The sequence below is a fragment of the Lytechinus pictus genome, chromosome 15, assembly GCF_037042905.1.
Source record: "Lytechinus pictus isolate F3 Inbred chromosome 15, Lp3.0, whole genome shotgun sequence".
Taxonomy (NCBI): Eukaryota; Metazoa; Echinodermata; class Echinoidea; order Temnopleuroida; family Toxopneustidae; genus Lytechinus; species Lytechinus pictus.
The window spans coordinates 12,935,001-12,948,402 of NC_087259.1; the positions used below are offsets into that span (position 1 = coordinate 12,935,001).

General features: G+C 35.4%; 1 protein-coding gene across 2 annotated transcripts in view; it reads left to right on the forward strand.

Moving 5' to 3' along the window:
* The window catches only part of LOC129277301 (hemicentin-1-like), a 90,102-nt gene that overhangs the window by 62,582 nt on the left and 14,118 nt on the right, over positions 1–13,402 (forward strand). The window contains exons 43-54 of one of the 2 annotated variants that reach the window (XM_064110780.1): positions 1,134–1,268; positions 1,821–1,952; positions 2,907–3,094; positions 3,754–3,835; positions 4,417–4,686; positions 7,050–7,220; positions 8,938–9,108; positions 9,721–9,891; positions 10,510–10,674; positions 11,323–11,493; positions 12,114–12,284; positions 12,849–12,992. In XM_064110780.1, coding sequence (XP_063966850.1) covers positions 1,134–1,268; positions 1,821–1,952; positions 2,907–3,094; positions 3,754–3,835; positions 4,417–4,686; positions 7,050–7,220; positions 8,938–9,108; positions 9,721–9,891; positions 10,510–10,674; positions 11,323–11,493; positions 12,114–12,284; positions 12,849–12,992 — 1,971 coding nt within the window. The remainder of the gene's footprint in view (positions 1–1,133; positions 1,269–1,820; positions 1,953–2,906; positions 3,095–3,753; positions 3,836–4,416; positions 4,687–7,049; positions 7,221–8,937; positions 9,109–9,720; positions 9,892–10,509; positions 10,675–11,322; positions 11,494–12,113; positions 12,285–12,848; positions 12,993–13,402) is intronic. The other variant, XM_064110781.1, reaches the window with a different exon arrangement.

A 13,402-nucleotide genomic window follows, 5' to 3' on the forward strand; every position in this document is an offset into this window, starting at 1 on the left:
GAAAAAAATTATACGACAGTCCGAGATGGGATACCACTCCACCCCCATGCCGTTTACCTCTCTTTCTTCGATCTAATGTCTGTAGATTTCAGTTTTCAGTTCTCCCAAATGAAGACACACAAAACAAAGCAAAATCTGGTGCTTGCAAATTATGTCTGGAACATGTTCGAGAGCATCAAGGGGATCCAACACCACATGGATAGCTATACCATATTAAATTATAATGGGAGAAAGCCACTCATATTGCCCTTCTTGTAGTCACCAAGCTTTGTAAGAATGGAGAGAGAATGTGATTTTCACCAACTTCAAGACCTGACATAGCACCAAAGATTGATTAAAAATATTCAAAAATGAATTTGAATAGGTCTTTGGATTTCACTTATTTTCAGTTACTCCAACATTCATGTCACAATTTGGTTAGTAGTAAGCAATAATGAAGTTGAATAGGTGTTTGGATTTCACCTATTTTCAGATGCTCCAACATTCACATCACAATTGGTTAGTAATAAGCAATAATGTAGTTGAATAGGGGTTTGGATTTCACTCATTTTCGTTTGGTTCAATTACATTCAGGTAGAAATTTATTAGGTGAAGTCATGCCTCCTCCAGGGACCACCTGTCTATATCTTTCCCATTGAAAAATTTAAAACACAAACCTGTCCGTATTAAGACCACCTACTCACGAAGACTTCTTTTCTTGTCACCCTTCAGTGATCTTTAAAAGTCAAGTCCATCCAAGAAAAATGTTAATTTGAATAAACAAAGGAAAATCAAACAGGCATAACGCTGAAAATTTCTTTAAATTCGGATGTAAAATAAGAAAGTTATGCCATTTTAAAGTTTTGCTTATTTCTCACAAAACAGTTATATGCACAATTCAGTGGCATACTAAATGAGACAGTGTATGATGTCCTTTATTCACTATATCTTTTGTTTTTTATTGTTTTAATTATTAAATATTTCATTTTTTACATATTTGACAATTAGGACCAACTTGACTCAACCATATAATATTTTTTTATTATTCAAATCAACTTTTTGTTGGGGTAGACTTGTCCTTTAAAGACAGGGTTTAACTGTTACATGAACATTATAACATATCTTGATTTCATTCTTTTTTGTTTCAATTTCAGTTGCTCCAACGTTCACCCACTTCCCTAATGATGTTGAACTGGCGGCAGGGAACAGACTTGAACTGATCTGTGAGGCTGTTGGTGTACCTATGCCAGATATCACATGGCTTGTCAATGGGACGGAACTGATTCCAAGTAAGAAAAAAAGAGAAATATGGAAATGATGCATTCTGTGTCAAAGTGAGTGTATAAATGGCATTATGACAGGACCTCAAGAATGCCATTGGAAATTTCACGGGTGTGAAAGTTCAACTTAAGTTGATTTAAGCTTCCCCCTGACTTTCTGTTAATTTTCAGCTTTTCTCTGCACCTATACTCTGTATAAGGAGTATCGGAATTTCCAAACTTACAGCTTTCTCAATCGTTTTTATATATTGACACTTACAACACTGATGTTTGATAATCATAATTTTGATTATTTGATTTTTAATGATTCTAGTGATTGATAAGTAAGAACATTAAAATTTATAACCAGCTTAACCAGCTTTGTCTTGGCGTTGTATTGTTTTCACTGTTCAGATGAGTTTCAATCTCATCACTGTCATTGTCTGGATAATATTTCATGTTTAATTTATTTTCATAAATGTGCCAAAAATATGTGTATATAAAAACGGTATATTACCTTCATTGTTGTGGATGATAAAACTGAAGTTCGGAATGACATATACATTAATTTCATTTATGTAGGCCCACCTACTTATGATGGGCGTAGTGTTCTGGCCATTCATAACGTACAGAAAAGTGACAGTGGGACGTACATGTGCCGAGCTGAAAACGTACTTGGTGTACGCACCGCGATCACCGCCGTACGTGTCAGGGGTGAGTTACAGTTGCATATTTTTCTATTTTCAGTTATGCTTCACAGTTCAGGGGCCCCTTTTCATAAAGGACATTTGATTATGGTAGCTTTGCTGTGTGGTCCAGTGGTTAGAGCATTGGACTCATAATCGCAAGGTTGTGAGTTCGAATCCCAACTCTGCCATTGTCTCCACTTTGATAAAAAGGCCCAAGAGTGATATCTGTCGTCTATTACGTCAGCCACTATGACTGATTAACCTATAGACATAAAATGTTTCCTAGGTAATTGGTTAAATACCAGCTTGGCGTTTACCAGCAAAATGTAGTCCTGCCGAGTTCCTACGGGAGTTACCACAAACATGGCAAACAAAAACAAACAATGATATGTACCATAGCAACAGGGCTCTCAGCGACTAATCACAATCAAGGTTTCCTTGGTGTAGGCACGATAATGGCAAACATACTGTAGTTGTAAATCTTCATGTAACAGTCCTCAGATATGTGAGTCAAACCATGCCTGACAAGGATCCGTTTATGCCATTTGGGTTGATCTTGTTTTCTTTCTTGGATGTTTTATATTTCTTCCTACTACAGAAAAAAGAATGCATATGATTGTATGATAAAGTTATTCTTATGGCTCCTGGTTCAACTAGAGATTCAAAGCGCGGAAAAGATAAATCTATATTCAGAATGGATCTCATTGTTGCAAATTTCATTGTTTTCTTGTTCTACTCTGAATTGCGCAATCAAATAAAGTTCTTGAACCTTTAGCCAAACCTTCCTGGAGCCCGTTGCATAAAACTTTTTACCTGAGAAAACTCAGGTTGTTTTTACCTGAGTTTTTGCCCTGTGTTAAAGTCGATGGCAAAAATCAGACTAACCTTAGTTTTCAGTTTTTACCAGAGTTTTCTCAGGTAAAAAGTTTTATGCAACAGGCCCCTGAACTAACCCCCTCACTATCCCATCATAATACAGTGCCTCCAAGGATCATTCCCGTCCCATCGGATACAACGCTGACCCTCGGTGAGAGGGCAATATTGACCTGTGCCACCGAGGGTGACCCGAGACCAGAGGTGACATGGCTCAAGGACAATCGTCCTGTAGCGCTGTCGGACAGCATGCAGCAAACTTCTGATGGCTCTCTCATTATCGCACCCACCGCTGTAAGTACCAGTCATCAAGTTTCTCATCCTTAAAAAAAAGGGAGTGCGTTGAAGGAAAAGTTGAGTTTGCAGGCACCTTGTCAGAAGTCAAGAGCCGTTTTTTTTTTCCTGAGGGAATCCTGCAAGCAGCTTTTTGTTACAAATCATTACAGTCACCATCGACAAAACAAGACGTATAGCTTCCTTATAGCAGAATTCCTGTATAAAGACATGACTTTGACATTATAACATTTGAAATTTATAGAATAAATATGAGTTAAAAAAAGAGACGAGACATACAAATTATGCAAAATAAACAAACAGAAAATGAATACCAGATTGTATACAATTAAGAATCGAATTGAATATAAAACATTCTGTTTTCTGCCTTTTACATCACTCTATATCCAATATTTTCATCTTGTTAGGGAGGGAGTGGTGATTTCATATTTACCAGGAATAAATATGGATAAATTCATAAGCTAAAACTGGTTTTTGTGTGTTTATGAACATTCTTTAAATTGTGCCTATTGATGAAATCAGCTATCCTGTTCATAAATAGTCAGAAAGTCTTACTAGTCTTCCTGTCGATAAATGTTTACAAATTTATACACCTGGATGTATTGTGTGATTAATTTTGTATTCAGTTACATGTTTATTTTGTGCTAATTTTTTTTTAGATATCTGATGCAGGTCATTACAGATGTCAAGCACTTAATCTCTATGGGCATGATGAAATCAGCTATCAACTTCAAATACAAAGTAAGACTCTGTGCATCTTATAAATATAAACATATCAATATTATGTAGGATAAGGGAGTAATGTAAAATTTGGGTTGGGTTATATGTCGCAGTGTTTAATCTATCAAAGCAATTTGAAAGGCTTGTTAGTAAATTTGTACTCAGGTGAGGAATACCATAAAACATATTGATTAATGGTGGCTTGACTTTGATACTTATTGGGAGCTGATAATTATATTTCTTAGTTTTTACTTAGTTTTGTAATTTTACTTTGTAATCTTTTATCCAAATTACAAAATTCAACCTTTTCTGTCCTATTTAAAGAGTTTGAATGCACATGTAGCGTAACAACTCCATTCGATTCTATTTTTTTCATGACTTGAATGTAAAAGAAACCATCCATTTTTTTTTTCATTTTTGTAAAAGGTCCAATTAATGCAAATTGATAGTGTTAAAGATGTTTAGAAACTCAGTTACAAAAGCTGCATGACACAATTAAAAGTGGCAAAATGTAGACCTGTCAGTTGACTTCAGCTCTTTGCAATTGTTGTTAATGATGATTGAAAACAAGAATGAAAAGTGCTTTATGATTGTGTGTGCAGGCCGTCCTATGTTCACAGTGGAGCCTCAGAACACGACAGTATCCCACGGAGAGAACGTCCTCCTGGACTGCGTGGCTCAAGGGGAGCCTGAACCCTTTATGAGATGGCAAAAGGAAGGTTTCAGGGTGTTACCCGTTGGGCGGGTGGCCATCCTACCAAACAACACCCTCAAGATCGTAGCAGCGCAGCTGACCGATAGCGGCGCCTACATGTGCCTTGCTAGAAACCTGATGGGTCAAGCAGTGATGACCATCTACCTAACTGTTATGGGTGAGTGCTTGTTTAAGGGATTGGCTTGAGCATTGATTATGAGTGTCATTGGCACTATTGCATTATGTTCGTAGGAAGTAACAGAGCTAATATGTCACAATTCTTTGTTATTTGTTTGCTAGGAAAGCATGATTTATGCATGATTGTTCATTATTTGCATCTTGATACACAAGTAGTTGTTCAGTGACTGATATAATTCAATCGTGAATTATGAAGATGATATATGCAGTGTGTGATCTCACAGATTCTGGTCATACAAGTTAATCATGGAAATATAGAATCTACAATTTAAATTTCCAGAAGACAAGATATCTTTATAGGAAAGATTAAATCAACAGTATATTATTGTTTTACTTTCTTACATTTTTCATTGCAAGCATCAGCATGCAAATGGCAAAATTTATGACAGGTATTTATGATAATAAATCTGTTTTGACTGTCCATGTTTTAGATAGTTTGAGTTTGTATTGGGTTTGTGATTATGCCCTTGTCTTTTGTCCCGATATTGTTCTTCATTATTACAAAAAAAAGTAATTATTCATAAAATGTGAGCACCATTATATACATCTGACAGGTGTGACAATTTCCTCAAATCAATGCAAAAAAGAAATATTCTGGTCTAAAGGCACTCCTTTCTCATAAATTTGATTTTTTTTGTTACATGTACCTTTGACTTTTTTTTGTCACAATATTTTTGCACATAATAAAGTGTATTCTCTTGAAAAATGTGAATGAATGGAGGTTTAGATACTTTTGTTTGAATGGTTTCATTTTTAATATTTTGCACATAATTCATTTTGCCTGGGTTCAGTTTTATCTTTTTATTAACATTTGATTCTTTTTCTTTGCAGTCTCATTACTTCATTTCAACTAAATATGTTCTAATCAGGACTTCATTGCACAAAATATTTCTGCACATCATGTTCATGTCAAATTTTCAACCATCATCACATTCTTTTAAATATGTTGAGATATTTAACATTTACTAAGCAGACACATTTTACCTTCATTTTGTTTATGAATATATATGTTGATGTATTTGTATCTTAAATGTCATATATTTCTAAAAAGATCAGAAGTAAAAACACTTAAGACCCAACCAACTGATAGATTTAAACAATGAGAATTTTATACAATTTCTTTGAAAGTCAATTTTTAAATTATAAAAAAAAAGTTTTTCGTTTGCTAGTTTTCTTGTATGATTGTTTGTACTTTGTTGTTTTGTTTGAGTTAGTATTTTTGTGCTCTTTGTTTTAGGTGTTGGGCCGTAAATTGTTTCAGAATGTCTTAAGTTTGCATCGTTTCGTGTTTCATGTCTTGTATTGCTATATGTTAAAGAAAAATAACTGGAAAATTAATAGAAATCATCTAATTGGCATCTATTCTGTCTTTGAAATTGTACTCCTCGTTTTGTAGTTTTGTTTAGATTAAGCATCGTTGATATGCAATTGAAATTCTTATAAAATCCAAATTCAAATAATCAAGTGTGCTACTTTTCTTTGATGTTACAGATCATACATGTAAATATTTAGCATTTTGTTGATAAAATTGATTTGCATCATGAAATAATCATTAAGACAAAAAACAAGAAAATATATTTTTTTATGATTTAGAATTAATCTTGACTTTTGACAAAAATGATATTTTGAAATTTGAAGCTATGTATTATTCATGAAAACATATCATGCTCTTTGTCACTGGGAATTTGCTTTCAAGGCGGAAAGCTAATTCAAACATTGCTATTTTTATTTTCTACATTCATTTGAATATTTGTTGCTATATTTTCTCAGAGTTTCTCAAGTGTTAGACAAGTGATATTAATAAAAAAAGATTTATAGTTATTCATCAAAAAGTTTACTGGATTTTAATACAAGTGTATTGAAATATTCAATCAGATTTATTTACTTTTTAAATCACCATTATCAGCAGTGCTACCATAGAGTTTTGGAAAAAAAAGGTTGGGCCACTTTTAGACTCCCTTACAGTGTATGCATGTAGTCACCAAAGTTGTTGATTTCATGAAATATATAGTGATTTTCAATGACTATTTGTTACAAGCTACTGAAATCCTTGCATCTGATTGGCTCACAGCAAATTTGTCAGTGAAAATATGTGATAAGATGATTCATGAAACATTCCCTAGATCTACTAAAACCCAAAGATTCATTATTTTCAATTGGTAGGATCAATATTCAACTAAACTATTTTCACCTTTAATTTGACACCAAAACTTTTTGTACTTAAAAGTAACTTTTTATTGACTGTATGAACGGTTCCTTGTGGACTTGAGAAACTCTGAGCCACTTTTATTGTTAGTTTGCTTCTTGCTTGCCTTGCATTGCATGATGGGATGCTTCTTTCAGTGCATGGCGGCTGGTCTGAGTGGACAGATTGGGGGCAGTGCAGTAAGACTTGTGGGCGGGGCATGAGGATACGCACACGTCGCTGCGACAGCCCGTCCCCGGCTAACAATGGGCTCCAGTGCACGGGGCCAGAGGTAGAACAGAACTCGTGCCATTTGGAAAGTTGCCCTAGTAAGTCATGGCTGTTTTGTTGTTATGGGGTGGGGCAATGGGTGGATAGGGGAGTGTGTGTGTGATGGGGATGTGGGTGTGTGTGGGGGGTATATACATTGCGTCCCACAAAAAAGGAAACTCGTTTTCACAGATAGATTTCACAATTATTGAAAATGTTTTTACATTAAATTTGACACTAATGGCAAGAGTGGAATCTCATCTCTAATTTGAAACCAAGAGCTTAGCAAATCATTTATGCATGGCAGATTACAAACAATAAATATTGAGACATATCAGAAACGGTTTGGGCAGAAACTCACGTGTGAATTTGAATCCACTCTCATTTCAGGGATCAGTGATAGGAGCTTAACAAAGAATACAAAAGAAATGCTAATGAGCCAATCGTTGAATATGCACGGTCATCGTATCACAAACCAATCTTGTCCAATTTTTTTCTGTGCAACCTGGTTTTGACTTTAAAATTTGTTTTCCTCATTAATGTGTGAAATGTTCGTCTCATATTTGGTATGAAATTTAAGAGGAATAATTGAATTATATGATTATGTATATAAAATATCATAATTTATTTGCCTTTGAAGGAAAAAACATGGGAATTCCGGTTTCTTTTTTTCTGGGACGCACTGTATATATATTGATATGTATATTTGTAGTGAATGGTGTTTTACACAGGTAAGTGATTAGTGAAAATGAAGATAGATGGCAGTTTACTATATGGTAGTACTTTTTACAAAGTTTATGAAGACATGAATAAAAAAAAGGAGAAATACACCTCACTGTTGCGATATTTTGCCAATTATCACTTTGATTCTCTGGATCAATGTCTTCATATTGAATACAGCTAGATGAATGGGAAGAAATGCCATCAGTTTAAAGTATAGTCATGTGATCATATGTTGTAAATGATATACTGAATATGAGAGAGAGAACTTTTTGGAACCTTGAAAATATTTTTTGACTCTTAAAGAATTTCATTATAGATCAGAAAAATATCATCACTCAAAAATCAAAATTACAAATGTCTGATTTTTATTAGTAAACCAGATTTTGGGGTATAAATTCACAATATCTATTATCTTTAATATGATAATATGCCCAATTCAGAAAGGGTTACATGAGATTATTTTTTCTCTATGCTTCCTCTATCATGCTATCTATATATACGAAGCTGCAATTACTAATTTTTCAGTAATACATCTTTTACTTTTGAATCATTTCAAACTGGTTATGCTCTCTATGATTTTGATTTATCAGTTTCATTTGCTGGGTTTTTTGCTTTCAGTTATTTCAATTAAGTTTTTCAGACCTTTTCTGCTTTTCTTTTACGTAATATGGACTAGATTTTCTCAGTATAATGGTAAATTGGATTATTTATCATTTTATCTAATTCAACGGCTGTCAATTAAGTTAAGAAAGAACAGATTATAAAAGTAGATAGTGCTATTTTGTTCACATACAAAAAAGTTGTGACCAGAGAGTAATTTTGTTTGTAAAGATGTACACATGTACCTTACCTGTATGTGTTACTGCAGAGAGAAAAAACTATATATTTCTTTGAATAGCTGGATAATTTTCTTTTGCTTTGGGAACATGGATTTTTTAAAAAGAAGAAGTGATTTTAAGATGTGACCCTGATGTAGCAAGAACTTGTGGTCATATTGATATTGTTCGTGTGGCTGACTTTCCTTACTCTCTCTCTCTCGCTTGCCCTCTTCAGTCCATGGACGATGGGGTGAATGGCAGCCTTGGGAGGAATGCTCCTCGTCGTGTGGGTTCGGTGTCCGCGTGAGACGACGATTCTGTGATAATCCACCGGTGCAGTATAGAGGAAGGGACTGCGAAGGGGAAGGCATCCAACAGGATCAATGCTTTACAGGAGAATGCCCAGGTTGGTCATGGTGATGATGATGATGATGAAGGTGGTGATGATGATGATGTTGATGGTGGTGATGATGATGATGATGAAGGTGGTGATGATGATGATGTTGATGGTGGTGATGATGATGATGATGAAGGTGGTGATGATGATGATGTTGATGGTGGTGATGATGATGGTGGTGGTGATGATGATGATGATGATGATGATGGTGATGGTGATGGTGATGATAATGGTGATGGTGATGATGATGATGGTGTTGATGATGATGATGATGATGATGGTAATGGTGATGGTGGTGGTGATGATGATGATGATGATGATGGTGATGATGATGATGATGGTGATGGTGGTGGTGATAGTGAATGGTGATAATGATGATGATTATGATCAGATGATAATGATGATGATGGTGGTGATGATGATGGTGATGAAGACGATGATAATGATGGTAATGATGGAGATGATGTTGTTGATTTTTGTGTCTATGGCATTGACTATAATGGTGATGATGGCAATAATATGGTGGTGATTATTGTAATGATGATGACGACGATGATGATAGTAGGACTTTTATGCCGTATATCAATGGATATAACAAGTAACCTTTCTCTCGTCATACAGTTGATGGAGGCTGGGGCCCTTGGTCATCATGGCAACTATGTGATCGAACCTGTGGCAACGGGAATACCATCCGAGAGAGGATATGTAACAATCCTGAGCCACGCCATGGTGGTAGGGACTGTTCTGGATTATCAAGAGAGACACGAGCCTGTAATGTACGACCATGCCCAGGTATGTAAACCTTTTTGTGGCTTGGCTTAATTATTTTTTCATTCAGAGTCTTCATCCTAAAAACGCAGGGGTTTGGATCCCTCACATCTTTTATGCAAGGTTACCTTGGTTCCATGGCATTTGCTCTGGTGACAATTGCTCCACTATAAATTCCGCAAAGGCGCAAACTGATCGAAAGACTTACTTCAATCCCAGATTTAACACCTTAACCTAACATAAAACGTTATTACCACCCTAACCTTAAGCCTACAACTTACTGGATAAAGCCTGGAGCAATTGTCACTGGAACAAATGTTGTTGTCACCGATTCCTTAAGGTACTTAGATGTCACTGCAATAACTGCATGACCCTTTTTCTGTAGCATCAACCTTACACATCTTTTGTTACCAAATTTGTTATGTCCATTTACCTGCTTCTCAAGTTATGCGATATAAGTTTTGGTAAAAGTTTTTAAATGATTTCATCTACAAATCTTATACATATTGTGTTTTCAGCAAGAATTTATAGATGTATGGTTAGTTTTACTCTTGGTGTTCATATTCAGTTACTCTTAGTCTGGTTATGATCCACACATAGATATTTAAGTGCCTGTAATGTTAATCTTCTTTGTTTGTGTAGTTGATGGCGTATTTGGATCGTGGAGTATCTGGTCTACCTGCACAGTCTCTTGTGGTGGTGGACAACAGAGTAGGACCAGGATCTGTACTGGACCTCTTCATGGCGGTCAGCCCTGCGAGGGTAGGACCGATCAGACCATTCGCTGTAATACGGAACAATGTCCAGGTCAGTGATGTCATTGTTTTTGGTTTACTTCTTCTCTCCCTCCTCTTTGTTGTTGTCATTGTTGCCATTCTTCTTCTTCTTCAACTTTTTCCACTTTATATTTTTTCTCCATTCCTTTCTCCTCCCTCTTCCTCTTTCTCTTTTTCCTTTCTCTCCTTCCTCCCCTTTGTTTTCCTTTTCTCCCTCCTCTTTCTTTTCCTCTTCTCCTTTCTCATTCTCTTCTCCTTTCTCCTCCTTTTCCTCCTTTTCTTATTTTTCCTTCTCATCATTTTAGTATATCTTTTTTACCCTTTTCCTCAGATATCTTCCTTTTTTCCTCTTTCTTGAGGTTCCCGTTGATGAATATTGATGAAATAACATGTCAGTCAGGGCCCCGTTGTTCCAATCGATCGCAACTCTGGAAAGACAGCTATGTCAACATTTGAAATGCATGTTTGCTCAAAATACCTTCTAAATATACTTTATATTCATACATTAATTTTTTTTTTAATTCAGTGTGCTTCTCTTTGTTTACAATGGACATTGTGCAAATTTCTGAATGTAAGAATTATTGTATAGTTGGATTTTCATACAGTCGAGACTGATCAGAACAATCATATCTCTTTTTTTTATTCATGTTATTTATTTCAATTGTTTTCCTTGATACAGTCCATGGAAACTGGTCTGATTGGGATGTCTGGGGAGTCTGCTCAACCATGTGTGGTGGAGGGATAAGACAACGGTTCCGCTCCTGCACCAAGCCAGCACCGTCACCGACCGGTCGACCCTGCGTGGGTGAAAGTGTGGACACAGAACCGTGTAATCAACAGCCGTGCGCAGGTATGGGGTCCTTCTAAAGATTGGCTTGGGTAGAAAGTATTGAAGTATTGTTCCACATCAAATAGGCAATATTAAAGGATATTGTGTGGCCAGCATTGAAATGAATTTTTACAGAGTGTTCTGCAGAATCAAATAGTGGTGGTAATGAAGTGTTTTGAGTTTCGGGAAGAATCTGCCTTGTTGAGTATACATATTAGGATCTAAGTACATGGTCTAGTGAAGAAGTGAATTTAAAAAATACTTGGATGAAATCGCATATTCATCTGAACTTGCTGACAACTGAACCAAAATTTGAAATGTGAATAAAAATGGTGGCAAATCATTTTTCAAAAAAGAAAAGACATTATTTCATGAATATTGAATGAAACTATAAGATACTATTTTTCTATGTATTGATTTGATACCAGGTAAAATTTCTCTCTCAAGGTGCTAATGCTATGCATGTTCATTCTTTGTTGGATGGTTGAATCTAATTGTTGCAAATTGCTCAGTGTTCTTACAAAAAAGTCAGCAATATTAGCTCAGGTTAAATGCATAATTTTTTGCAAAAATAAAGTGTACATATTTGATTACATATATAAGTTACAAATTTTCACAACACAATTGTTTTCTCGTTACAGTTGACGGTAAATGGACGCATTGGTCTCAATGGAGCGAATGTTCACAGACCTGTGGCGAGAGTCAACGACGTAAAACCCGAGAGTGTAATAACCCTGCTCCAGCCCACGGTGGAAGGCCTTGTATTGGAGTAGCTGAACTCATTCAAACATGTCATACACCTCCTTGCATAGGTAAATTCCATAATTGATGCAATTCAATCTTTAAGCCCAACAATTTCTCTATACTGTACTCATATCTATGTAATTTTACTATGTAATGAGATTGTAAATTGCCCCTTTCAGACCTGCTGCTGGCCAGTATTTATATATGTATATACCAATAAGTAATGATAAATAACAATCATGATGATGATAATGATGATGATGATGATGATAATTTTCCTTTAAAAATGCTGATGAATCGCAATGCCTTTGTTACAATAATTGTTACAGGCTTATCGACCGTTTGAATGTGGAGGAAATAGTCAAAATTTTTATGATTCTGAGCTTCCTCTTTCAATATGATTTTCATATTTGTCTTGATTTTACTGCACATTCCTCTTGAAAAGGTTATTCCTTTCTTTTTTTGAGCAAAAGCATCCCTTTTGTCATTAAACCAGTTTCAGATATCTAATGGTAATATTGTTGACAAGTTGATGTTTCAATTCCTTCGTGAATTGTACTAGGCAATTAGTGGATGGGTAAAAGTCATTCTAACTGATTAACATTTTTGAATAAATATATATTTTTTTGCAGTTGGTCCAAGGACAGCTATCGCCATGGTAACAGGTAGTATCAATGGTGAGACATTGAATGGTCAACTCTTTGCCAACATCAGTGTGGATAATGCCGGTTACACGATGGTCACTGCCAACATGGACAATGTACCTGAAAATATTGGTGAGTCATCTTCAAAGGTCATGACCCCAAAGGTTATGACCCCAGAGGTCATGTCCCTTAACGTCACTGTTTCATTTTGGGCCATCTGTGTTTGACATAGGTGGTTAGGTCTTTTTGAAGATGATGTTAATCAAACCCTCTGTATGGTTAAATATCTGACTGCTCCATGATCTAAGTAGAATCGGTCATTAAGTGTTTTTACAGACATATATGATTTAGGGTTAGTTCACTTATTTGTGATAAATCTAGACTAGACATTGGTTAATAAGTATTGTAAGACTTAGATTAGTGAAGCATCTTTAGATATCTTTCTAACAATATTGCAATTTCTTTGAATAAAGTATTGTAAAAGGATCACTAATTGTTTGGCAGGATCTAATAATGTCTCTCAATTTACAAATATGAAAACA